Here is a 26,641-nt window from a genome sequence, read left to right on the forward strand (position 1 = left end):
TGCTCGGTTTTTTGATTTATGCCCCAAAAAACCCAGTCGCCTGGGATTCACATCTAGGCTGAAACCCGAATTTGGACCGGTTATCAGTCACTCAGCCTGAACTTCGCTATACAAAAAAGGCAACAACTCGTTGAAGATGGCGAATAAGTGCCGCTGCGGTGCAGAGGTCCTGGGCGGAGAAAACAGGTGAGTCGTGGAAGAAAGGTCCTCGAACTTGAAGTTCCGACTGATTGGTTATATTCCGCCTGAGATAGAGGTGTTTTCTGCGAGGGTCCCTTGCTGGATGCTGTCCAGAGATCGAAAATGTTTCCCGACTGCAAACACTTTGTGGACATGAGCTGCATTTTTACACCTGCCCAAACTTTGGCCGACTTCGATATGTTCACCAATTGCCGCAGAAACGATGGATCTCTAAGGTTCCTGCAAATGTTTGTCGAGGTAAAATGTGAAAAAAAAACTCTAAGAAAAACCCAAAGAAATTTCACTATAAAGTAGGTATAATTTTAGAAATATTTTCTTACTGCAGAAGCACTTCAATGATCCTGGCTCGGAGCTGGAACACTGGACACCGCCGGATTGGAAAGCACAGCCTTCGTTTCTTGCCAGGATCTCTGACCCGGAAATAAAGCAGTTCGGTTCGGATGTCAATGGACTTTGGAAGGAGTTGGGGCGGCGGATTAAGGATGAAGTCAAGGAGAACCCCGATCAGTATTCCATTATCTACGTACCGAATCCTTTCATTGTTCCCTCCTCAAATTGCCGCGAGTACCGCTACTGGGAATCGTTTTGGATCATTCGCGGCTTGCTGCAATGTGGCATGCATCAAACAGCCCGGGGCATGATCGATAACTATTTGGAATTGGTTCAGCAGTACGGCTTTGTGCCTGGTTGTGGCCGGATATACTGCTCGGGTCGATCGAACCCTCCACTCTTGATCATGATGGTAAAGGCATATGTGGAGGTGACCAAGGACGAGCAGTACGCCATTGAAGCTTTGCCGCTGCTGGAAACCGAATACGATACCTTCATCAGCAAGCACTCGGTGCAGGTGAAGGGCAGGACCATGTATCAGTATCGGGATTCCTCGGCAGGACCCAGGCCCGAGGCCTATCGAGAAGATCTGGAGTGTGTGGCAAGCATCAAGAGTCCTGTGGTCCGAGAGGTTATGTACACCGAACTCAAGTCGGCTGCTGAATCGGGTACGAACTTCAGTTCACGCTGGTATGTGACCGTCGATGGTTCCAATAAAGGATCCTTTCGAGACATCAAAACATCTGCCATTGTGCCCGTGGAGCTGAACTGCATTGTTTTCCGGAGTGGCAAGATCCTGGCCGAGTTTAATCGCAAAGCGGGCAATACGAAAAAAGCCGATGAGTATCAGGATAGAGCATGTGTCCTAGTAAAAGCCATTCGGGATAATTTATGGAATGCCCAAGCCGGCATTTGGCTGGACTACGATCTGGTGAACAACAAGCCACGCAACTACTTCTGCTGCACCAACTTTGCTCCGCTGTGGGCCAGGGCCTTTCCCTTGGTGGACACTGAGAAGGTGTCCAAGGGGGTGATGCAGTACATCAAGACCAATGATTTGGATGCGCAGTATGGTGGTGTGCCGTACACGATGAATAAGGAGTCGGGCCAGAATTGGGATCACCCCAATGTCTTTCCGCCCATGATGTTCCTGATCATCGAGGGACTTGAGAATCTGGGCACTCCGCCGGCAAAAGCCATGTCCAAGCGATGGGCTCATCGATGGGTGAAGTCCAACTATGCGGCATACAAGTACGAGAGCTTCATGTTCGAGAAGGTAAGTTACTATATATCCGTGGTATCGTTGTGTTTTATATAATGTATTTTAGGACCTCAAGCATCAAGTTTAACTTTTACTAGATTGTCATACAGGTTCTAATACCTGACAGTGAGCAATCGGCCTTAAAAAATATTTCGCACTAACATGGCAGTTTCCTAATCCGATTTTTACCACCTTATTGCAGTACTACTGCGAGGACTTCGGCACATCTGGAGGATCTTCGCCGGAAAACACTCCGCTGGGTTACGGCTGGACAAACGGCGTGATCATCGAGTTCCTCTGCAAGTACGGCAAGGAGATAAGCTTGGCCGACACCAGCGACGAGGGTAGCAAGAGCAAATCCAGAGGATCAAAGCCATCCGGAAAATACCAGTACATCATTACCAGTGAGGCCAATATGGACGATCAGCCATCCAAGAAACGGTGCGTGTGTGGCGCTCCTTCAATGGTGGGAACCATGTCGCACAAGTCGACTGCCACAACTGCAACCAGTGACTTTGCTCAGCAGACACAGCCTCCTTGCTCCTGTGGCATTGCCCAGAAACAACGGTCACAGACGCAACCAGGAGAGGATGGCAAATGCTCATGTGGCGCAGGAGCGAAGGAAAAGTCCCAGCAGCAATTGCAGCCAAAGGATGCGCCGAGTTGTGGAATATGTGGCTCCCAGAAACAGCAGCCATCACAAGCTCAAATGCAGAGATCTCAGCAAAAAGTAGACGACGACCAGTGTACATGCTCTAGGAAAGAAGCACTACAGCAATCTCAATCGCAACAGCAGAGAACCCTGGGGATACAGCACGATCCAGATTGTCCATGTGCCGGACCACAGCAAAAAGGAGCAGGACTAATTGTCGTTCAAGGGCAAGTGCCGGATACCGATCCCGACTGCGAGTGCTCCATGGACGAACGACAGAAGCAGCAGATGGAACAGCAGCAAAAGCAACAGGACTGCATGCGGCAGCAGCAGCAGCAGCAACAGGAGCACCAGAAGCAGCAGCAACAGCTCCAATCTGAACAGCAACAGGATTGCACCACCAAGCCACAGACGCAGGACTGCTCCCAGCATCTGAAGAAGTCCAATGGAGGCTGTGGTTGCCAGGATGACGAGGATGAGGATCGGCACGACGCGCTAACTGGACACTATTTTCCAGTGGCCGACAAGGACCCCGATGACGTCTATCAACAGGAGAGCAAGTCGACACAAAGGGAGTCGGGATGCGACGGTTGTGGCAGGGATGATTGCCCGGATCCTCCGCAGGAGGACTGCGGTTGCAGTCCCGTAGCTAAGCCACAGCAGACACCCATTGCTGAATGTGCTCCTCAGCCGAAAGCGCCGCAGCCTGCACCTGCCGATGACTGCAGTTGCGCGGTGGGTAAGAGTCAGAGCAAAGCCGCTTCAGTCGTACCACCGCCCACCTTTATATGCCCACATTGTGGAGGCGTAACATCCGAAGCGTTCCTTTCCACACACACAATAGGCACCAATCGAACCATGGGGCCGCAGGACGACTGTGGAGCAGCGGGTCAGCCACTTCGTGGACTTGCCAGCAAGGGTATACAGAGTGGTCACAGCAAGGTGGTTGCCGGCGGTGCCGGTGCCGAGTGTGCTCCTTGCAAGGCTCATGTGACCGCAGATTTTCCGGCTGGCCACGGACCAAAGCCTCTATTCAACAAGCAGTTCCCACTGGCGGATCCTGCGAGCAACTTCGACGCGTGTCCTCCGAAACGTGGATCTGATCCGACCAACAACAAGAAGAAGAAATGCTGCAACTGCGACGAAAAAGAGGATGGGGAATAGGTCCACTTCACCTATGGATCAATGCCCTGGAAGAACATGCGAAGGCCTAGTGAACTGAAACTAAATTTTAGTGTGTCAAATTTGTGGGGCTCACCAGCTTGAAGATTTTGAATAAAAAGTATTTTTATTTGGAGTACTTTTAAACTAAAACCAGCATGGACAAAGGCGATTTTTCTTTATTAAAATATTGAAAATTATCTAAAAAAAAAAATTCAATAAGGCAGTTACTTAATTCGTGAATTTAGTGGACTTTGCGGAAAGTTTATACAAAAATACAAATCAAGTAGAGCCAAAAATTTAGGTTCCCCAGTCCGACGTATTACTTCTTCTCGGACACTTTTCGTTCCGGATATAGCAAATACACCAATAGTTCCTCGGTGACCTCGACCTTTGAATGAGAGCTCCCATAGCCGTTGAAATTCAGTTCATTCTCCTCCTCGTCCAGCACATAGTACAAATCGCTGGCCATTGCGGATGAGATATTCTGCACTGGCTGAAGGACCTTGAGAGCATCTCGCCGGAACAGTTGAATGGCCTGGATTAGCTTTTCACCAGACCTCAAGCAGGAGTCTAACCGCACCGCCTCGACCGAAGGGTGTAATGCCTCGTCCAACTGGAAGAGTAACCTTCGGAATATGAAGCTAGCGAAGGTCTTTTGCTGGCCCTCAATCAACTGCTTCCTTCGCATGGAACACGGTTGCATGACTGCGAACGCCACATAGGTCATCAGCAAGAACTGGGTGCAAATGGACAATGCCAGGACAACGATCAGATAATCCTCATCACAATGCTTTAGACTTGGTGGCTCTGTCCAATTCAAGATTGGCGTGATGCCAACAGGCACATATCCTGGCTGCAAGGTGGCCTCCAACATGATCATCGATTCAAGGATCACCGAGTCAACAAATCCGGGGTCAAATTTTGAATTTCGAAGTCGACGGGTTTGTGTGTGTGTAATAGCCAAAAAACCAAAACTGGCCAAGCGTGGCTTGCTTTAAGCCCCAGTTTAAATAGTTAGTTGCGTACATCGTCTAAGAGTCGTACTATTTATATGCTATCCTTTATATGTATCCTTTCTTATTAGATAAGATTTTTCCCTTGGCAAAATCATTCAGAGAAACATCGCCTAATTTCTTCCATGACATGTCATTCACAATCCACTACGGTTATCTTTATGGGCCTGTCAATATCTTTATGACGCGCCCACCCGCCCAACCGTATGGGTGTGTGTACATTTGGACAAGGACACATTTTGGGGGAAAGCGAAAGTATCCTTTGACACAATTTCCGCCAGCTTCTGTCTCTGTCTACTCCGCTACCTCGCTCTCTTTCTAGCTGTGTGTGCTCAGGCTTGTAATATTGGCGAACGATTCATTGATGTATTCACACACACACATATGCGTTCAGCTGCTCACTGACTCATAAGCTCACCCACACAGATTCGAGCCGAAATATGCGCGCTCCATTACAACAGAACCCCCATACCATGACATGACATACCATGCCATGCCATACCATTCCCACCCATCCCGGAAAACCCCCTGTTGACGCGATTGTACGGCTCTGATATTATTGAAATGCCATTTTGATTGGCTTTGATGTGTGTGGATGGATGGATGGATGGGCGAGTAACGATTTGATGTTGCTAAATGTTTTATGCAGATGCGCCGATAGCAGCCTATGGTTCCATTGATGTGATTAAGCGATAAGTAGTCAGCCATGAAGCATTTTGGCCACAGATATTAGTTTGTTCGCCCGGTGATTGCACTGCTCGCTAATTTGATTGAATGGCCGCCGACTGGAAGTGAACTGCATAAAAGAGTTCGCCTGGCAGCTTAAATAGTAGCAATGGAGGATACCCCATTCCCGATGTCCGATTCATATGGCCTTTCTCTTTCGAGTTCTTATCCAATTATACACTTATGGCCATTTGTCAGTGGAAAGTGTCAACAGTGGCGCGGCACTCTGTATATCTGTGTGTGTTTAAGTCTGGGCTGGGAAATAAGAGGCGAAACGCCCGAAAGGAAAACCCAAGGCTGACAGACAGACTGCCAGGCAAACAGTGAAAACTCAGGGAGAGAATCGTAACCGCAACCGAATAACCGAGTCATATCACAGACGTGCAACTGAGCAGCACTTGATGATGAAGAATGTGAGCATCCTTGGCAGCGCCTGCACATGCCACTTGAGGCACTGAGAAAAACAACGCGCACCTTTAGAGTCTAGATAATAGGTAACTGACTAGTTAGTGTTGAATCTGCCACAATTAAATTAATTTGTGACAATTACTGATATAAATCAAAATATCATAGGCAGGACACCAAAATGTATAATAGAAAAGTAAATGCATAACTATACACTTCATAAAACCAAAAACTATCGTACGGCGCACTTTTGTTTAATGTATTCTCAGAGTGAGCAAACCGTGTCCCTAGTCAAATGGCAGTGATGAAATGCAGAAATGCTGTAGCTCATCAGTCTTCGGGAGTGCGACTCCCGATCCCCGCCCATCTGGCCCCTTAGTCGTCAGAAGTCCTTCGGCGGAAATCCCCTCTTGATTATAAGTTTGACGCACCGCAGCCTTTAATGTGGATACCGCGACTAGAAACGAAGAACTCGAGAACCGTGGAAAAAGTTGCAGTCTAGCGACTTCGCAGACTGCTGAGTTGCGTTTCCAATTAGACTCTGGGCGAATCATTTGCATGTTATTGACTAAATTAAGTGGCAAGCTAAAGTTGTAAAAATATGCGAAATTGGCCAGCAGCAGACGAGCAGACGAAACACAAAGCAAAATATGCGAATCCAAATGAATTGAAATGAAACGAAATGAAATGAAATGAAATGAGACCCGAGCCAAATGAAATGGAGAGGGATTTTGGCTCAGTTGGCATTATATCGGATGACAACAGTTCAAAATACCTTCACTTTGAACTGCCAAAAAGTGCTATCCACCTGAGTTGTCCTGCTGAGAATATATCCAGATAGCCGAGTTGAGTCTTTGTTTGGTTGCAAATTGAAATTGAAATTTGCATGTTTGCCACCAGAAATGTTTCAATTATTCGCATGCTAAAATGAATATAAAATCGAAACAAGCGGCAGGAGCAGCTGCAACAACAACGAGAAATCTGTCATATGTCAAACTTTGCCATATTTAATTTCCTCTTTGCGAAATTAGTTTTTCCTCATCCGAAATTTGTGCGCACCACATATTCGTGTTTGTCGATTTTTTCTACTTTTCGTTCCTTTCTTCCCTCTCTCTCTCTCTCTCTCTCTCTCTCTCCCTATATATAAGTCTGTCTTTTTTTTTCGTTCGCCCCTCGCACACAGCTGCAATAATTCATGTTCAAAACTACAAATTGAGTCATAAACAACTTTTGATTTCGCATATGGCAGTCATGTCCTCCGGTTTCTGGGGGGTTGTGTCTTATTTTTTATATTTTCCTTTTTGTGCTCGGCGTTGCATACTTTTTGGGGTGCATTTGGGGATCGGCCTAGAGAGGGGTGCGTGAGTCGTGATCGCGGCAGTCGTGACACGAAGAAGTTTTTGTTTTGTTAATCCTAAGGATTTTTTATCCAGGGTTGTTAATATGTGTCCTTAACTTGTAAAAGCTTGATTCCTCAGTACCATTACAAGATTTACTTGGCCACCAGATGAAATATATGTAACCAAAAACTAACCGAGTTAACCACATAATAATATGCTGAAAAATTCCAATCATTTGTTATTCTTAACAAACTGCATTTTAAGTTAAGTCCAAACCACATTAGGCACATTCCAAGTGAAATTTGTAGTTTTTGTGCACCTCTAGTGGGATTTGCCGGAAGTGCCCATTGTGTTCTAGTTGACCTTTTTAAAAATTCAAGCGCCTGCAGTCGCTCTCATTAAAAACAAAAGATTAAATCCTGAATGTGTGCTGTGTGCATACATATATACACATACATATATAGACGCATAAAACCGCTTAATTCATAATTTAACTGGGCGCACTTTTAGTTGCGGGTGGTTGGCACAACAAGAGCCGAAAGTTGAAAAACCATTTAAAAAGGTATGCAAACAATGTGTGTCCGTCTGGATTTCTGGCTGTCCGAACGTCGGGATGTCTGGATGTTTGGGCTTACTTATGTATTTCACTCTTTATGATTTATTTCGAAATACTCTGGCCACATTCAGACACCAGCGGCAGAAAACCCGAAAACCCAAAAAGCTTTGCCGCTTAATTTCATTAAAAATTTATGAAATAAAGGCACATCCAGGATGGCGTATTAAAATTTGATAGTCTGCTCCGTGTGCATGTGTGTCTTTTTTTTTTTTTTTTACTTGTGTGTGGGTGTCTGTCTGTGTGTGTGTGTGTGAGTGCTCCATGCGTCATTGTTAATATTGTGCTGCGGTTTTTACGCCGAAAGTCACCGATGGACGACGACGCGAGGCGAAAAAATTTGGCCCGTCTGTGTGCACTTTATTTGATGGACTTGTTTATGAGCCATTTCCATGCCATTCGAATGGCATGCCCATCTGGATCTGGCTGCAGCACCTTGATTCTCGCTCTTATTAATGTTTATTGCATTTCGAGCGTTTAATTTGATGTCCGCATCCAAGTTGCCAAATGATGAGACGTTAAATGGAATTGCAACTCGAGCTGTCCTTATTCGTCCGGCGAACCAATTTGCAAATGCACACGAATTGCGGTGGGCGACGCACTTTTCCCTTGCTCATATTCCTTATTTTATATATTTTTTACTCATTTTTTACTTTTCTTCTGCATTCCCACTTTCTTTTTTTTTTCGGCCAGAAATTGCATTTTTAATATCCTTGGCAAGGATCGCTGGCTGTCATGGGTAATGAATGCGCTGGCAAACAATTATTTTTATATGACTGCTGGCTGCGACAGCCGCCTGTCTCTTTGCCGCTCTTCTGTAGAATTCTCCAGCACCAACTGCTTCTTCTTCTCCTTTTGCTCTGCTTCTTCTTGCCCGGTTGCCAGCGGTAACGGTAACTGCACATAAAAGCACCGTTACATACTTGAGAAGTTACAAGATGTCATTTCGGCATCCTGCAATATTCATAACTGCCTCAAAGTACACTGCCAGAAATTGGGTGATCATGACATATTTTCAATGAATAATATGTTTTATTTAAGTTAATTTCGATTTGTAGTTAAATATATAGCTAGCTTCTTTCAACTTCTATCTTCTTTATAAATTTGACTAAACCTTTTCAAGTGATGAACATTATTTCTGAAAAGTGAATATATCCAAACTAGAATTGAAATTTTCTAGCAATGTAAAATCTTCAATGGTAATGCCATACTTAAATTTACTTGTATTTTGTATGTTTAACAACTAGTGCGTACTGTAATGCTTTCCCATTTGGGTGCCACCAAACACCTGCTGAACAATGGCGAACAATGTTCCAGTCACACTTGCCGCGCTTGCAACAGTGACACTCATTAGATTAGCGCTGATTGCGCAACCACTCGACCTCATCGCACCGCCCAACCTCCCAAGCCACCCAACCACTAAGCCACCCACCAAAAAAGGGGGTTTTTCGCCAAATGCTGACAGCTGTGTGACAGCGCTTGGGGAACGCCCTTAGAAAGGCCTTGGGCACACGGTTGTGTGGGTGGGGCTGTGGGTGGTGGTTTGGCTGCATTGATTGTTTTTGCCACTGGTAATTTGAAACTTTAAAATATTTATGATTTATGTTTAGTTTCCTTCGGACTGCTGGGGGTGACACAAGGACACGAAATCGCAGGAATCGCAGGACACCCCCGAAAATTCTGTGGCCCGTGGGCGGGATGGGCTTGGGCACGGGGTGGGCGTGGCCATGGCGAATGCTGGAAAATTTTTCATTACACAGCTATGCAGTCAACGCAATAAGCAAGGCAGTTGGAGTAAAAACCCAAAGAGGAGTGACATCTAATGGAGTCCGCAAATTTTGCATGAGGGGATGGGGCAACACTGAGAGATTGGCCAAAATACTTGGCACGTGCTGGGGGATGGGGGGCTTTTGCGCTCCAAGTGATGCTGAATTGAGTTGTCAGTTGTGCGAAAAGTTGCGTTTTATGAGGGTTGATGTGCGGGGATTAGGGGAAAGTTGCCAAGACTCGCATTAAATATTAATAAAAACGCTACCTCGGGGACTTGCAGGTAACTGCACGTCTGCGGTGGATTTGAAGGTGTCTCTGGTTTGAGAACGTGCCTAATAAAACGCCTGCCCCGCCAAATTTCCATCGTGATTTGTCGGCTTTCTAATCCCGAATGTCTAATCCCTCGAATGACTCCGAAACGCGCGAAAGGGATGACTACCCCTCATATTTTGCACCCCAAAAATGGGAAATGTGCGTATTTTTCACTAACAATTTATTATCAACCACTTAGGATCGGAATAAGCGATAGTCCATCGAGTCTTATTAGATTCCAAATAGCGGGAATGAAACGACCGAACCCCCATTTGCCCAGCCCCCCGCAAATAGCATATCTATGACAAGTGCAACAGTGCGACGACAACTGGAATCAACCCTTGGTTTCCTTTGGCGGGGTGTGGATACTTTTATAGACCGTCAGAATGATATATGCATGCCAATATTATGACAGCAGCAACATAACTGGCAACTGTTGAAATATGCCCTGGGCCACGGGAACCGAAAACGGAATCGAAAAAATTTCAATGGAGAAATAAGTTTTTGGAAATGCCTAATGGGAAATACCCTTTCAAAGTTCCAGCATTGGGTGAGTTTGGAAATTGTGTTGCAATTTAACTGAAGTACTTAAGAAAGTAAACAAAAATGAAATTGAAATACAATTTTTGAGTTTGCGGAAGTTTTTTAATGTATAGGATGTATAATGTATAGTTTTTTATGTATAGGAAATGTTCAAAAACGTAATAAACATTTCGATAGAAACAACTTAGTTGCTTTACAAGTTAAAGTAGAATAAAATAATTGTAGTTCTTAAAATTCTGCGTTGCTTTCTAGCTGATAACACTTGATTGAGAACTGATCAGTGATAGCTTCATCAAAATCCTGATTACCCTTCCACTTCAGGGTATCCGCACAAAGGAGAATCGAGAAATGGCAAATCAGCAGCAACAACTCATCGACGACGATGGGCGTAAAGTTACGCGCGCATATGTAAGTGTCTGACTTCCGTTTCCGCTTGACAAGCTACGATGCTGCCATATCCCGCTGGGGGGTGGCTTCCTACCGACCAACCCCACCCCATGGCACAACGAACACTCCACAACCCACAAAAGTTAGAGTTGAAGTTGTTGTCATGTTTGTCAGAGGTTGGGGCTATTACATTTTACTTTTCATATTTGCCAGGAATAACCGTGAAATTGTTTTTTCTGTCTAGCCCGCCCCTCGCAAAGCACATAAGTGTGTGTGCGTTCGTGTGTGTGTGTGTCAACTACCCCTTTGTCAATTTCAGTGCTGAAGTATGTGCAAAAAGCGCTGGTAAGTGTGAGAGGGGGCAGTTGGGAAACTTTCATCTATGCCGCCTTGGGCCACAGCAAATTGCAAGGGATTCGAGAATTGGATAACAGGGGGTTATGAGTTGGGGGTGGGCGGTAAATGCTATTTAAATGTATAAATTTTAATAAGCTCTTTTCGGCCCTTTTGTTGCCGACCAGCGGCGTAAGTAAGCCTGTTATTTGATATCGATTGCTAGAGAATTAATGCGAGCGGGCATTTGTAATTTTTGTAAAATATTTCCGCCTGCTTAGCGCACACACAATTAAACTCAATTAAGTGGGCATATTTAAACATGAAATTGCTGCATCGCAATTGGCAAATATGTACACGGATCGACGCCATCAAAACCAAAACCCAAACAAAAAAAAATGGTTTAAGGAAAAAGGGAAAAGCTAAAGGGAAAATAACAAAGAAGAAGCTCAATTCCCCAGAGTGGCTGCATCACCGAGGGATAACAAGGGTAACGAGAGGACTCAACAACGCAGCCAACGAACTTGAACCGCAATTTTTATTTGGCAATACATGCTAAGACATTTCCGTTTTGCCCCAAAACATACCTTTTGCCCCACGTTTTTTGGCTACTTTGTTGCCGCAACCCTCATGAATATGTAAGCACTCGCTGTGACGCCGTCCCCTTCGAAGATCCGTCCAGGTGGGAAGGCAACCTTTGGAGTAGCGCTAAGCCCGTTAGCTCGGGGTGGGCTTTGCCCAGCCAAGCAAGACCAGCCTGCACCGAAGATATAGTGGTGGCACCACACCAGAATCACCCGACCCACCGACCGAGACAGACAAACATCAATAAACAAGAACCGTCGCGTAAATAATGCAGCACCCGGAGACGCTGCTCAGTTCGACTGACTTGCCTGTTCGCCCGCCGAAAGTCACCAGTCACCGAGCACGCACGGATCGTCTCCGGAACTCCAGAAGTCATCTATGCACTGCCAAAAAATACCCATCCTTATCATGCAATTCAAACTATGCAACCGTTTAGCCACCACATTTAGGAAGTTCGACACTAGTACTTATTGCTTGCCTTTAGTAGATCTACTTGATACTCAAAGATCTTTGAAATTTAAATGTTTCGATTATTGAAGTTTTTAGAAAACTCTTCTAATACAATCCATAGCAAGTAAATTTGATTCCCTATTACGATTAGATGGGTTCTAGATAGTTTAATTCCATGTTTCCGCCAGTGTATTGGGAGTCTAGTGTTCCACCCTGTTTAAAGACTACGTGCGGTGCGCCAGACATTCAGACATTTCCCCGGTGAGCAGACTTTGGCCCACTCGCCCTGCACTGCAATTGTCTCGGGCTTCATGCATTTTACATTTTTAATAGATTGCCTGGGATTAATAACACACGCATTCGCCCATATAGACAACCCGGATGGTACAGGGGCTAATGGGGTCCAGGGGGGTGACCGCAGGTATTGGTTTTAGTTTTGGTTTCCTTGGTCGGCCCAAGGGATGCATAACACATTGCGCGGTTTACGCCTCGACGCGTGCCCCTGGAAATCGGAAATCGGTGGAGGATATATGGGGGGTTAGGGGGTATAGGGGGCAAATCTCTGACCAAATTGGCGGTGGTGGCAATGCGTGCAATTAGCCAAGAGTGATGGAAGGGAATCTGGCTAATGGAGGATGAGTTTGGGATACTCTAACGAATGAAACGAGGCGTGGGGTAACTGGGTTCATATGGGGGCATAATATAAATTATCATAAAGAATCACTTTTAATGCATACTTAAAGCCTGTTGCTTTGGAGTTAAAGAATACAAATGAAATTTCTAAGGAATTCATTTTAATTAGATTATTTAATTATCTAAACTAAACTAAAAAACACCTAACAAATTTCAACCAATTAAATAGCTGCTAAACTATCATATATATTTGTGCTGGCATTTGTTTTCCACCTCAAGGATGCGTCATTGAAAAGTACCCCCATATCGTTAGTGTGTGCAAAGCTCTATGGAAATATTTCAATTTGAGGCGCATAAAACTTTCCGGGAAGAGGCAACCAACCAGGAGCCAGAAGCTCCGGCTTCGGAGCGTCAGAACTCACCCGAAAACTTTGGAATAACGCAAAATGTGCGGACGGACAGCAGGAAAAGCGAAAAAGAACGAAGAAAACCTAAACCAAAAAAAAAAAAGAAAAGAAAAGGAAAGCGCAAAAGGGAAAAAGTGGAAAACTTCTCGGGCGAGTAGCCGCCGAATCCTTGTGGTCCTCGGATCCATGGGCCGGTGGTCCAAGTGGCAAAGTTTTGGCTGTTGAAGACATTAATTTGAGCCTTGATGATATTCAATTTAGGCACTCCGCTGAGACTTCTGGCACTAAGCCTCCAGCCTCCAGCTCCACACATTCGCGCACTCACAATGGAGGCAGCCACTGAAAAATATGAGCTGACCCACGTAGGCAGTGTTCACTCCAACAGTTGTGGTCAAAATAATAGTTGCTTTACAAGCAAATTGTTCGTGTGAACCAATGGAAAATCTGAATTACAAATGAGGGTATTGTAAACATTTGTAAATCAATAACCCTTTATTCAATGTTTAAGGGGTTTGAACTAATTTAATTATATTTGGATTATTCTAAATTATGACATTGAATCAAATATTGACTTTAATTACCGCAGCACCATAATAATATATCTACATATAATTATATATTTTTTACCGCATCTGTTTACCTCAGAGACTACTTACAGGGGAAGGGGAAAACTTAGTGACAGCAGGAAAAGTCCCCAAAAATAAGAAAACCAACAGAGGGAAAATGTATTTTTTGGCACAACTTCTTCTACATGCACTTGCCGCGTTTGTTAGCCGCGTGTTGTTTTTGTTGCCCGTCCGTCCGGCGAACCGCGCACTCTTGGCCTGGTCAACTTTTCATGTTTGAGCTTCATTTTATTAAGTTGGCAACACTTGCACAACAGCTAACAGCCAACTGGCAAATGGAAAATGGAAAATACCGCCTGTGCCTACAATTTGGGGTCAACGGCGAGCTGTGCAACTTTTCCTTGGCCCAAATAATTTTCATTTTTTTTTTCATAGTTATTTTTAAGTTTTTCGTTTAATTTTCAATTTGCCGCCGGGCGACATTATTTTTAAAATATTCACCGAGTTGAGTTGAGACTTCTCGTAGGCCTTTTTTTTTACCAGCTGTGGCCGCTTGTGTTTTAACTTGATTTGGTTGTCGCATAAGCTGCTTGGCCTTTTGTTATTATGGCTGGCATTATTGTTATTCCCTCGCTTGGTTGACCATTTATGCTTATTTATTTTCGCCCACTCGCATTTCCGTAGCATACTTTTTCGGGCAGGGCACAACAAATGAGGAAACTGGTACGTGCTCGTTGTTTGGCGGGATACGGATATTTATATATATAAAAATAATATATGTATGTTCGGTATCAGCAATAATTTGTTCACAAAGAGCTGGGCCCAGAAATTCCATTATTATTATTTGCTCCGAGGTGTTTATTGATCTTCTCCAAACACGACTGTTGACACTGTCCACCGTTTGTTGGCTTGTTGATTGTTTGTCTTGGCTTTGTCTGCGGCCGGAGCCTAAGGAAAATATCGAAATACAACCATTTGCATCGCACCGCCTGCGACAATCTAGACCATCTTATACACAAGCCCGGCTAGAGACCATAAATTTCCGGCTTTAGTGGGAGTCTGCAAGTCGAGAACACTGAGCGGAATTATTACAAAATGAAAATGAAAATAATCCATTTGGTATAAATCATATATGGATTACAAGCAATAATTAAATACATTAACAGGAAAGTAATTAGATATATTTAAGTTATTTTTTATTTATTATTTCCTTGGGGTAAACATCATAGAATTTATAGTGATAAATCAACTTAATATTTGTTGAATTTGAAAATAAGCTTAAGTGCTTGATTTATTAACCCCTTACAAAAGCCATTTTTTCGCTCAGTGTGTGGCCGCAGCTGCTGCATTGTGAACTACTCGCAGCGATAAAGTAATGAATTACCTGGTTCTGTACAACAATAAATTGTATTTGGATTTTTATTACAACTCTGCTGATTACGCTGTCAATAGCTGGGGGAAAATATGATTTTTTTTGTGCAGCTCGGCGACCTGGTCCGTTGTGTCCACTGGCATTGGCCATTTGGGCGGTGCTGCTATTGCTTTTGGCCCCTTTGGTTGGCCAAATGGCAACTGGCAACGGCTGCTGCGTTGGCCTTGTTAAATTATGCTCGTCATGGCGGCACTTCCGGCCCAAAGGCGCTGCCAGCCGTCCATTGTTGCAGGAGTCGTGGAGGGAATGGATGCTGAATCCTGAGCAGAATCCAGAGAAGCTGGAGCAGCATGGCTGTCAGGCTGTCTTCGTGTTTTTTAAGTTATTGCATTGGGAATCGGCCGGCAGCTAAACACAGGAGCAGGAGCTGGAGCCGGAGTACTAGATGGAGTCGCAATTGGAGCTGATGCTGATGCTGGAGCACAATAACAAATGAATCTAGCCGAGGAGCTTTGTGGCTCCTGTTCCTTTTGGCGTGCGACAAGGCCGTGCCAGCGAAAATTCCCCTGATCCCTTATGTAATTTTTAGATTTTCTTCTCCTTCTCATTGGCCGAAGTGAAATCCATGGTTGGCATAAAAAATAAGGAAAACCAAAATGAATTAAACCTGTTGCCTTGATAGCCAACAAGGCAGACCAGCCAGCTATCTCAACTAAAACTGAAACTGAGACACTGCCAAATATGCAGAATCTTAATGAAAGTCAAGATGTCGGAGCTTGGCCAACTGGCGGTTGGCTACCTATCAGTTGTTGGCAAATTGCAACTTAAATAAAGCCAAACGAATTGGTCAGGATTGCGGAAGGCAAGCGGTAAAGGATTTCCGTCAAAACTGCCACACAGCCAGGCCAAGAGTACGCAACGAACTTTGGTTATCCTTTCGCCAGTATTTCATATCTATTTTCAAGCAAATCCTGCCACGGGCGAGGCTAAATGGAGGTGAAGTATATAAATGCAACGAGCTTAGCCCTTGAGCACATCAACCGCGTCCCTAAAGTGTGTTCACTACCAAGGCTTTCCGGAGAGTTCGCGCAGGGAATCCTTGGGGCGGTGGGTAAAAGCGATGGGATTCTGGATTCAGGATTCGGGATTTGATAGCTACCGCTGTCAAAAGTCAAAAGCTGGCAAGGAGCAGCAGCCAACAGCCAGCAGCCGCCACAAGTTGCCTGTCGACGGACAAACTTATGGCTAAGACCGCAAACAAATTTCGGGCTGATGCAATGTAGCTAAAGTTGTACGGTGCCACTTCGCTAAGGTGCACCACTTCTATATAGAGAAAATCAATATTAAAAGAAAATATGTTTTGATATTATATACATCTGAATATTTGTTTTATAAGAATTAGAGCAACTTAATATTTTTGTAACCTTCTCATTCGATTACTATTCTATCCCTGGATAAGCTTGACTGTAATCAGCTTGCTGATCTGATTAAATATTTTTCACATTTATTTTTGCAGCTTGAATAAAGTAGTTTATTCACTATTTTGACTGTAGCCTTATTTGGGGCTGCAGCAAGCGAATTAGATGTTGAAGAAAATTGTCTTCCTGTATGAATTTCATAATTTCCTCAAGTTTTAGTTAGGAAAGGCAAGCAATTTCCTCCTCGTCTGCTTTCTGGCTTGCTCTCTAGGTGAGTGAGTGTGTGTGTGCATACGAGTATACTCATACCATTTAATTCCCCTTTCCGATTTGGCTTTAACTTTAAAGTCCCAACTTTGCCGGCGAATTGGTTGGCTGGTTTTGACGCTGTCTTTGGTTTTGGCCATGTCAGTGGCTGCGGTGGCTGGGGAACTACTCGTGTATGTGGCCAACTCGGATTGGATTTTCAATTTCTTCGAATGTTTGCTGATGTCATCGACAGAAGTCCGGGGGAATTTCTCCGGCCTTTGTTATTTATATTCCTCGGGCTGCTGACCCACTCAACTTAAAGAACCGATTGTGGAAGTGGGTAGTGGGTAGTGGGTAGCCGGGGCCAAAGGACAACCCTTTGTCACATTCTGCAATTTATGTTATTGTGTGCACACACCCCCCGATCTGTATATGTATCTGTATCTCAATCTATTGCTGGCATCTCTCTGTTGTGTTTATGTTCTGTGATTTCTATCAACAACTTTTACTTTTGTAAGCAAATACGGGGCGCATCTCAACCAGAAAGCAATAAAAATTGTTTACAAACATTATTTGCGTATATCCTTGAGCCGTAAGCACCTTCCATGTCCGCAACTTTTCACCATTTAAGTAGATTTTATTCTCTCCTTCTCTCTCTCTCTCTCTCTCTCTTATTTTTAAGCACACACAATAACATGCATTTGCCATGTCACTCGCTCTGTTCTCTGTTCTCTGACCTGTCTCGTCCTGCCAAGGATATTCCCATACCCGCTCTACTTATCTCATGTTTAGGTTTTGGGGCATTAAAGCTTCTAGCACACTCTAATAAACTAATGTCCCTCCTTTGGGGCCAACTCCTTTCTGTTACCCTCCCAGTGGCGATGCTAGCAGTCCCAGATCCACAGAGTTTGGCCCACAGTTTGCTTTGCGAAATATTTTATTTGTCGCTTCGGCCCAGCTCCTTCTCACTCGGATTACTCGAAAATGTTTGCGTCAGATTTTGGGGACTCGGCAGGAAGATGATGATGGGGGTCGTGGGTTTGTCGGCGGCGTAAAAAAAAGGACTAAAAAGGGTGTCCAGGTGTTGGATTTCTCCAACTTTTCTGTGCAATTTTCCTGCCACTTTTCTTCGGTAAATCGCTTGAAATTACTTGATTGAACGGGGAATATACTAATAGTGCCACAGTTGGCCATAATTCAAGATGTACGATTACGTATTGTCAACTTAGGGGATGCTTAAATATTTAATTCATTACTAGATAGTTGAATTTTGGAGCCTATCATTAATTTTAAGATCCCTCACTGAGCAACTATTTGCATGTACATAAAGGAATTAGAGGCTTCAAATAAATTGAATAACTTTTTCCATAAAATTTAAATCATGTATATACGCATACAATAATGGCATTGCCTTTTGCACATTAGGGGTGACACTTGAACCCCAAGTGGCCATCTTAATCTGACTCCAGGTTAGTTCCATCGTTGGGTAATAAAGACCTTTCTCAGCGGAGAGTGGCGCTTCCGATTTCCCAGTCCCCAGTTTCCCAACTCGACGGCTGGAAAACAACTCCATTTAGGACGCATAAAGCTGGGGCAACATGTGTGCCTGGCAAGCCGGGGAAATTCCTTATGCCAGCCAAAGTGAAACTGTCACTGCCAAGGTTTTCCTCTGCGATTTTTTGTACCCAGTCGCCTTTCTTTTCCGCTCTGTTTTCTTTTTTTTTTTTTTTTTTTGGCAGAGATGTAAGGGGCAGGAACTCTGGGTTGCATATTTAAATTTATGATTATGTCGTTATTCTGTCTGCCCGCATTGCTTAGGCGGCCGAAGAAAAAGTGACAGCGGGCCAAACTTAATACGAATTTATGTGCAACATATTTTTGCACTTTTTTCCCCGCCCTTTGAAGCATAAAGTGAGGCAACTAAGCGTCCATCTCATAAAGAAGGGCCAGAAGCCAAAGTGGTCAACATATGCTCCATCTGCTGGGCAAATACAAAAGAGAGAGAGAGTTGATGAGGAGGCCCTGGTTCCTGATTACTGTTTACTCCAAGGACATCGGGATTGTTTAACTCGAAAGTCTTGCCATTAAGATGGTGAACATTAAAATTCCTTTTCGCTACCCGGCAGCATTTAAATTGCATTTCAGCTCGGGGAAATGACAAATTCGTACATAATAAGAAAAGTCTGGAAGGGCGAAGAGAAATGGGCTCCATTTGGCATTTGGCAGGTGGGAGAATCTGGGTAGCTGAGTTGGCGTGAAATTGAGCCAAAGCTCCGCGTCTAACTCATTTTTAAATACAAATTTATGTACACGGAAATAAAAGCCAAGCAGCAAGCGCCTTTTTTTTCTACTTTTTTTTTTTTTTGATTAATTTGTCTTTGCCAAATGGCTGGCCATAAATTTCAAGTTAATAAAACGAGTTTTGCCCTCTTCTAATAACGGAAATTTGTCACACGCCATCCTGACAGTTCTGTGTCACCGGAAGTATGTAAGTCCTGTGATCCCATCCATCCCTCTGCCGCAAAATAAAACTGGCAAGTGCCGCTGATGACATTGTGGCCAACTTTTGCCAGGGAAAATTATGCCCAAAGTTTTTCCACCCAACCCTCCACATACATACATAGATTGATGGAAAACTGGTAGGGTTAATCAATGGCCAGGCCGCACGCACCGAACAGCTCGGAATTCGATTAGAGGCGATGTCAGCAAGGCGCTCGCTCGCCTCAAGTGTCACTTGCAATTACCCAGGGGCGCGGGCTGGAAGGGGTCCAAAGTGCATTCAAATTGGCTTAAACTAAGAACGTTAAGCGTGCAGCTGTCTAATTGTATTTGCCACCAGCGCCTTTCCGCCAACCCTTTGGCGCCCCAAAAGTAATGTGAAAGTGCTAGGGAACTTCAAGATTTATTAGCATCAAGATTAAAGCATTAAAAATTTGCAGACTGTTTTTGCCTCACGCAGACATTACGGGCAAAATTTAGTGGGTGGTTGGGGGGCGTGGCAGCTGCCCTCTCATTTTTTGGTCGAGAAGGGGGTAAGGGGATGGCCGGAGCTGCCGTGGAAAGTGAGTGCAATTTTCCTTCGCTGGTCTACATCATCAATTTAGCCTTCTAACCACTTCTCCATTTGGTATACCCTGTAAAATAGATGATGATTTAGTATGTTTGCAATCGAAAGTTTAATAAATTAATAATTAAGTAAATAAGTCTAATTCACTGAATTATGAAGAGCAGTATTTTTGTTTTTTGTAGTTATTCTGCTTGGAAGCAGAACATTCCTGCTATTTAATATAAATCACTTAAAAGGGTATTGCACAATTCGATGACCCTAATATCTGGTGTTACGCCCGCTGTTGTTGTTGCGGTTTCATGGGCATGAGGCTGCCGATGCGGATGAGGATTCGGATGAAGCTGCTCCTGCTTTTGCTTTCCCATCGCTGCTGGCTGTTTCCGCAGCAGGAGTGGCGCAAAAATATCAGGCACAACAACATCGCCTCGGATGGCAGCAACAACTATAGCCCGTTTCATTGCGCACTTTGTCGGTCAAAACTTTCGACATTAGCACTTAATTTACTGGCCCAACTTAATGAAGTCTACACTTGGCTAATTTACGCGAAAAGCTTCAGCTACTTAAGAGGAACATTCATCGCGGCCCAAGCCCCATAACCTCCACTCTGGTTAAAGTTTTCCATCAGCAGCTCTGTCGGTAATTCAACAACACAAAAGAATTGAAATAGAAGCACTAGTGTTCTATGAAATAAAAATAAAATATATTTAAAGAAATGTTTGCGATGACCTCTTACAATTGTTTCACTGCTGAAACTTAACATAAATCCAAATTTTAGCATAAATCCTAAATTTCAGCAACAATATATTCGCTAACTGCATAAGTTATCTCAAAATATATAAAATAAAATATAAATAAAATATATTTTTATAGTCCGCAATGGTATGTGGGCTTCTGTTTGTCGAATTCGATATTGCCCTTATCGATTTGTTATATTTTCTCTGCATAAGCTTATTGATAAGGCTTATTTCCAGTTGTGAGCGTTCTGGAATAGGAGGTTTGATCAGTGTTTCTGGTTTGCTCGTCGCGTTCTGTTGAGCTGGAAAAATGTTCGGATCGCTGAATGCCAACCACGTGCGAATGGTCATTGCTGGCTCCACCGTAGTTGTATCCCTCCTTATCGCTGGCTTCACCACCACATGGGTGGAGATCCATAAGTGCTGGGAAACCAATGTGTGGCATCATGTTTGCCTGCTGCAGATCATCGGTGGAATATTTCTATTCGTGGGCTCCTCAAAGGTAAGGATAATATATTGATTTATTCACAATTATAGTAAGTATGACATTTCTTCATCAAAATAACTAAGAGAAATCAAGTTTAGCTTTCTATTCGTAGAGTAATCACTGGCTTTTCTTGCCCTGGCTGCTGGCAGCATGCATATTTATTTACACGCTTCTGTACAAATCCATCGTGTACTTCTACAATCTGGAGGGCAGAATGGTATTCGCAGTTTTCCTCTTTCAATCCATTGCCGGTATTTTTCATATGGCTTTTCGCAAAGAATTACTCTGTTTATAGCATCTGTTTTTATTAGGTTTCTGGTCCTATTTCATGTACGATGTCTTCCAGGACTTTCTTCAAATGCACACTCAATCGCATCGGAAAATGCTCATAATGGAGTCGGTGCAAACGGAATATTAGTGCGTTTGTCTTTTTTTTTTCTAGCCCAGTGAAAAACAGTTGAGCCGAGTGTATGGGGCAAATAAGTGTGAACATGATGTTTGCTGCGGGGTGTGCTTTTGTAGCCAAAAGTAAAATAAGCGTTAAAATGTCTGCTAACCCAGTGGAAGACTGGTCGGTGTGGTGTGGGTTGGGTTCCGGGTCTCTTCTGGGGCTTTTGCGGTATCGTTGCATGCGTATTGCATTACCCGTCCTGTCCCCAACCACCCACAACCCATTGGCCCACCCCCTTTGGCACAAAGTGGCGTATGAATAGATACATGTTTTGTTGCCCGTTTTGTTCTGTTTGTCGTCCCATAAGCCCCTTCTCCGCCTGTCTGTGGACTGGTTGTCGTAATCCAACAAGCAGACAGGTTAAATACACCGCAAGGACAGACTCACACACACACGCACACACACACATACAGTGCGGCTGCTGGAAAAAAGTGTGACAAAGATGGTGGGGAAAACTGGCGGGAAATGGGCGGATATTCGGGGAGGCGACTCGAGTCGCGCGATTCGGTTGGGAAACAGACGCATCCAAACAAACAATAATCATGCAACAATAGTGAGAGCCGCAAACAAATTGCTTTTCTATGTATACACTGGAGTACAGGGAGCTCAGTACACAGGGGAAAAATAAGTTATGTACTATAAATTACCATCTACGAAAAAGATACTTATAGTGTAACATAATCAATCAATATTGTGAAAGCAATTTAAGTAAGAAAATATTAGTAATAATGTTTATTTATATACATATAATATTCTATTAATTCAATAATTTTTAAGCTAGTTAGCAGTAATCGCATTCACGAGGGATTAATATTTATTATTTATTTACTTTATAAATTTGATAAAGCCTTAAAAAGGCGCACTTAACTGATAACGTGTGCTAATAACATAAAATAACTGATAATACGTATACGTAGACTTTGATGAGCTTTCCTCGATTTTCATTTACCTTTTAAAAAAAAAACATTTTAACAACTTACATTTATTGAGCTACTTTGGTTTTTCCAGTGAGCGTGTCATGCTGGGGCTCACTAGCAGATTAGTTTCGTCGCAAGTGTGTTTTTGAGTTTTATTTTTGTATTATTTAGTTGTCTTTTTTTGCAGACGCACCAACCACAGAGAATCAAAAGCCGCATGGGCGTAGTCTGTGACACCTTTAAAAAAGGGGTGTAGAGCACTGGCAATTAGAATGGAGAGCGTAAAGTAAAGTTTGAATGTCCTCCTCTTCTCAGCTCCTGTGTCGTGTTCTTGTCCTCAGATCCTTGCATCTTCCTTCCCAGCCTGCGATGGGCTTTTGTTGTCTGCAAAGTTTGCCTTTGACACTGGGTGCCAGATCCGCCCCCTTTTGGAACACCAATCCCCAACCCCATCCCCAGCCACCTGGCATGCCGGCAAAATGGAATCCATTCATTCAAATCTATGTGAGCCTGTGAGCGTTAGTGTCTGTGCAGCTTGTTGAACAAAATTGAAAATTAACTATAAATTCTGTGTGGCAAAACATGCAAACATGTTTGCGGAAATACCTGACAGACTCAGGAGGGTCAAACCAAGGGGGGGGGGGGTGTGGTTCGGTGCAGGAAAGATCAGGGGAGGTGGCTGGGGAGTGGCACAATCGAGCAGCCGAGGTGTCAAGCGTTGCAAACACCTTGGTGACATCGAACCCTCCGCACAAAGCGATTCATTGTTGCGAAATTTAATGCGAAAAATTCATTAAAATAAAAAACAGCAAACAAACTTTGAATCCACCGGGAGCCCAAATTGAATCGCCCGAAATTTGTGATGGTTTTTTTTTTCGGCTGCACAGTGAAGCCCTTCAAAGGTGCTAAGTACATACAAGGAGAGGCCAAAAAAAAGGTAGGGTGTTAACCCTTATGACAAGTTGGGGCTCAAGGGGATTGTGCACTCAAAAAAAAAAACTAATTTACAAAATTAATATTTTAAATAAAAGTAGTAGAGAAAATGTTGTTAATAACTATTAGAGGCAATGATGCTGAGCAATGCTTGAGTATTCATTAGTTACTAGATTCGATGAAAAGTATTTACCAGGTAGAAGGATGAGTTTCCGGCCATGTAAAGTATGTATCTTCTTGATCAATTTCAATATTCCAGTCGAACTGTCCAGGAGAATTCGACCACAGCGTTCTCTCTTGTTATATATATTCACTTGGTGTTTTGCAGAAGTGCGACCACGCCCACGCGCAAAAAACAATATGAATTTTCCCACAAAAAGAAAAAGAAGGAAATGAAACCCAGACGGAAAATCAAGGGAGCCCGAGTTATTCCAAACGGCGGACCAGGAACAATCAGCTAGACTTAACTAATAAATTCCCGTGAATTCCGCACGCAGTGGAGTCGAAGCGGAAATCATTTAAGCTGCCAAATCAGCCGGCCAGATGGTCCAAACAAAAGGCCAGGGAGCCTGTAGAGAAAAGTGCCCCCAAACGGAATGGGAGCTGCAAAAAGAAAGCGATTAATATTCATTCAGTGTCGCGCGTATATCACTTTTTATTTGCACAGGGTCGTAGTTTTCTGGGCGAAAGGTAACCCTGCAGCGGTGGGCGTGGTAGGGGAAGGAATGCCAGAGCAGGCGCCGCCAAGTATGCATGGGAATTCGGCGCACGCAGCGGCAGGTGAGCTCGTGTGGCTGCTCCACTTGTTGTTGTGTTAATGCGAATGAGCATGAGTGTGTGTGCCAACGCACAATTACATACAACAATTTGTGCTTTGTTTGGCCGCGTGTGTGTGTGCATGTGCGTGTGTGCGTTGGCAGGGAATCCAAATCACCAAAGAGCAATCGTGGAGCAGCAACATGGCCAGCGGAATCAAGATGGAGGTGGATACTGTAAATGCACTCGAAGAAATCACAAGGAATTCAAGGCAAAATGTACAAAAATTACTTCGCACCTAGGAACTCGGATATCAATATGATATATTTCAGTAATAATGAACTACTCAACACTCTTTTTTTTCGCAAACAACACTAATACTTATTTTTCCAGTGCCCAGCGAATCCGAGTTGGCCTGCGGAAATCCAGTTGGCTTTGTGCCGCTGACACCTCCCACCGGAGGCCCCCTTCCCCTCTCCCCGTGGCCCCACTCAAATTGGAAGCCCAAATATGAAGTCGAAAAGTGTGTGTTGTATGTGTTTAAAAGGGTTTGGCTAGGGATGGATGATACTATTGAGGGGCGGCTCTATCGTTCCTCCGGCGCTTAGTTTTCAATGTGAAAATTGAGAAAAATTGCCAAACGAGTTGGTAAGCGATATTCTCGCCTGCTCCGCCTGCCGTTTGGTCCGATGCCAGGTGATGCAGTTGGGCCATTGTTAGCCCAAAACCCACCTTGGCCCAAACCGACTCCATCTTTGCCAGCCGTAGTTGTCTGCCTCTCCACTCACTTATTGTTAGTTTCGCTCGCTTTGTTTTGACAACTTCTGGAGGAATGCTCTGTGAACTGAACGCTTCGTCAAATAAAAACGAGAATTTTTGGCTTCAGTTTACTTCCGTTTGCTTTGACTGCCTGCTATGCCATCACTTGGCCACCCTGGCAATTGGAGACCCAAGAAGCTGCTGGCAGCCATAAAATTACGATCCAGCAGAGAGCAAATGACGCGAAACAGTCGCACGGACATGGCCAAGAGCCTCTGAGCCAAAAGGGGCTGGGGCAGCAACAACACGTTCCTTGCATAAAAATCGTGCAGGCCATGCTAAAAACGTTTATCCCTTTTAGCCCCAAGTTCGGCTCTGGAGGAGTCCTGCCAGCTCCCGCAGAACAATGGCGGCGAAACACTGAGAAAAATAAATACAAATCCTTATTCTTATTAGACCGTAAAGGAAAGTTGAATTACAAAATCAAAGTAAGTTATTGTAGGATATTTGTTGTTTCAAAAGAACTTGCTTACAAGGTATAGATATATTTTGTTATGTTTTGCAGTGCCTCGGATTTTTTCCTGTGCACTGAAAGAACAATTTCTTCGTCTTTAGTTTCAATGGCCCCCACGACGGACCGAAAACCATTTTAAATGGAACGTAAGCCGAGACTGATGGCCAGCAGTGGAATACGAGGAGTTGAAGCAGGAGTGGGAGTGGCGGGCAGATAAATGCCGCATCATTGGTTATTTATATGCGTGCGGATCTCAGGTGGATGGCCCTGGACTCAAACGATATATTTATTTGATTTTATTGATATACAAGCGGGCGTAAGTAGTGCATATCCATCTCGGCCAACGAGTGGCTTAAGTCCTGGCCTGGCCTGGCCTGTCCCTGTCATTACGACGGAACGATACGGAACGGAGACCAGTTTCAGGTGAATGTCGGCATGGGAAATTAATTAAATCGCATTCAAATGATTGGCTACGTGCCATTATTAATTCGAGCATAAATTATTCCACATGCCCTAATTCCAAATGATTTTACTATCCCCTTCGTCGCCGCCACCTCCGCACAATCTGTGGTCAATCACTTGATTGGCCGCTCAACGAATGGATCTGAAAGTTTAATGCAACACGTATTGGCACTTCCAATTTATGGCAATTAAGTGAAAGTTCTATAATCGCCAAAGAAGGTGTTGGAGAAAGGACTCTTGCAGCTGACCACATCAATTACTAACCTGGGCTAATTGAGATTGTGCGGCAGTTGTCATTTTTCCTTGTGGATTTGCAATTTGGATTTTGACTCGAAATTGTCCGTGTACATGAAATGCGTTTTAAGCACAACGTTCGTAATATATATATATTTCAAATAAAAACTGCTAAGAAAAAATTAAACTTTTAAATTCAATGTTTTAGTTCCAATTCCTAAAATTTGATTTAAATCAATACTTGAAGTATTAGGGTAGATAAAGAAGTTCTTAACACTTTACAAACATAGAAACAATAGTAAATTAAATAAAGTCTAAAACATCAGATAACATTATTTTGAAATAAATTAAAATTTAACATTATAAAATACACAAAAAGAGAACATAAAGAAAATTTGTATACGATTTTCATTAGATTTTTGTACATAAAGTACATAAAAATATATATTATTACAAATGAATTCATCTTGAAACCAAAAATTTTTCAGGGACAATGTTAACATTTTTTAGACTGTTCCCACAGTGCAAGTCTGTAGGCTCAACAGCAAAACAAACTGTTAAAAATGCCGGTAGGTGCTGAGAAGTGTTCCCAGTAAC

The 26,641-nt window shown here is 43.7% G+C and overlaps 3 protein-coding genes and 2 long non-coding RNA genes across 9 annotated transcripts, besides 1 other annotated feature; 3 read left to right on the forward strand and 2 right to left on the reverse strand.

The window, feature by feature from the left end:
• Nucleotides 1–13: 13 nt before the first annotated feature.
• CG6262 (uncharacterized protein) lies at nucleotides 14–3,808 on the forward strand. 3 transcript variants are annotated; one of them, NM_166172.3, is made up of 4 exons: nucleotides 14–186; nucleotides 255–438; nucleotides 508–1,807; nucleotides 1,995–3,754. In NM_166172.3, exons 3-4 carry the CDS (start codon nucleotides 818–820, stop codon nucleotides 3,606–3,608), a joined length of 2,604 nt encoding a protein of 867 aa, NP_725574.2. In that variant the 5' UTR covers nucleotides 14–186; nucleotides 255–438; nucleotides 508–817; the 3' UTR covers nucleotides 3,609–3,754. The 3 variants fall into 3 exon arrangements, with proteins under 3 accessions (NP_725574.2, NP_611123.2, NP_725575.1); NM_137279.3 differs by having other exon boundaries at nucleotides 527–1,807; NM_166173.2 differs by lacking the exons at nucleotides 14–186; nucleotides 255–438; nucleotides 508–1,807 and having other exon boundaries at nucleotides 1,910–3,808.
• A 26-nt stretch (nucleotides 3,809–3,834) lies between these two features.
• On the reverse strand, nucleotides 3,835–6,179 carry CG15711 (uncharacterized protein). 2 transcript variants are annotated; one of them, NM_001299561.1, is made up of 1 exon: nucleotides 3,835–6,179. In NM_001299561.1, the coding sequence occupies exon 1, from the start codon at nucleotides 4,486–4,488 to the stop codon at nucleotides 3,928–3,930; it is 561 nt and encodes a 186-aa protein (NP_001286490.1). In that variant the 5' UTR covers nucleotides 4,489–6,179; the 3' UTR covers nucleotides 3,835–3,927. The 2 variants fall into 2 exon arrangements, with proteins under 2 accessions (NP_001286490.1, NP_611124.1); NM_137280.2 differs by having other exon boundaries at nucleotides 3,835–4,591.
• Nucleotides 6,180–19,098: 12,919 nt separating this feature from the next.
• Nucleotides 19,099–20,419, forward strand: lncRNA:CR45316 (long non-coding RNA:CR45316). Its single transcript, NR_124574.1, has one exon. It is a non-coding gene; the product is annotated as a long non-coding RNA:CR45316 (long non-coding RNA).
• Nucleotides 19,579–20,479, reverse strand: lncRNA:CR45317 (long non-coding RNA:CR45317). The gene has a single exon (NR_124575.1). It is a non-coding gene; the product is annotated as a long non-coding RNA:CR45317 (long non-coding RNA).
• Nucleotides 20,480–20,799: 320 nt separating this feature from the next.
• Nucleotides 20,800–26,049, forward strand: CG43187 (uncharacterized protein). 2 transcript variants are annotated; one of them, NM_001299562.1, is made up of 3 exons: nucleotides 20,800–21,033; nucleotides 21,131–21,269; nucleotides 21,330–26,049. In NM_001299562.1, the coding sequence occupies exons 1-3, from the start codon at nucleotides 20,842–20,844 to the stop codon at nucleotides 21,434–21,436; spliced, it is 438 nt and encodes a 145-aa protein (NP_001286491.1). In that variant the 5' UTR covers nucleotides 20,800–20,841; the 3' UTR covers nucleotides 21,437–26,049. The 2 variants fall into 2 exon arrangements, with proteins under 2 accessions (NP_001286491.1, NP_001246366.1); NM_001259437.2 differs by having other exon boundaries at nucleotides 21,330–22,179.
• Nucleotides 23,485–23,582: a mobile genetic element.
• Nucleotides 26,050–26,641: the final 592 nt, after the last annotated feature.

The sequence above is a fragment of the Drosophila melanogaster genome, chromosome 2R (assembly GCF_000001215.4).
Source record: "Drosophila melanogaster chromosome 2R".
In the NCBI taxonomy this organism is placed as follows: domain Eukaryota; kingdom Metazoa; phylum Arthropoda; class Insecta; order Diptera; family Drosophilidae; genus Drosophila; species Drosophila melanogaster.

Coding starts and splice junctions, on each gene's coding strand:
- CG43187 (NM_001299562.1), top strand. CDS start 20,842: ATGTTCGGATCGCTGAATGCCAACCACGTGCGAATGGTCATTGCTGGC. Junction 21,034..21,130: donor TATTCGTGGGCTCCTCAAAG/GTAAGGATAATA, acceptor TTCTATTCGTAG/AGTAATCACTGGCTTTTCTT. Junction 21,270..21,329: donor CCTCTTTCAATCCATTGCCG/GTATTTTTCATA, acceptor TGTTTTTATTAG/GTTTCTGGTCCTATTTCATG.
- CG15711 (NM_001299561.1), bottom strand. CDS start 4,488: ATGATCATGTTGGAGGCCACCTTGCAGCCAGGATATGTGCCTGTTGGC.
- CG6262 (NM_137279.3), top strand. CDS start 137: ATGGCGAATAAGTGCCGCTGCGGTGCAGAGGTCCTGGGCGGAGAAAAC. Junction 187..254: donor GTCCTGGGCGGAGAAAACAG/GTGAGTCGTGGA, acceptor CGCCTGAGATAG/AGGTGTTTTCTGCGAGGGTC. Junction 1,808..1,994: donor AGAGCTTCATGTTCGAGAAG/GTAAGTTACTAT, acceptor ACCTTATTGCAG/TACTACTGCGAGGACTTCGG.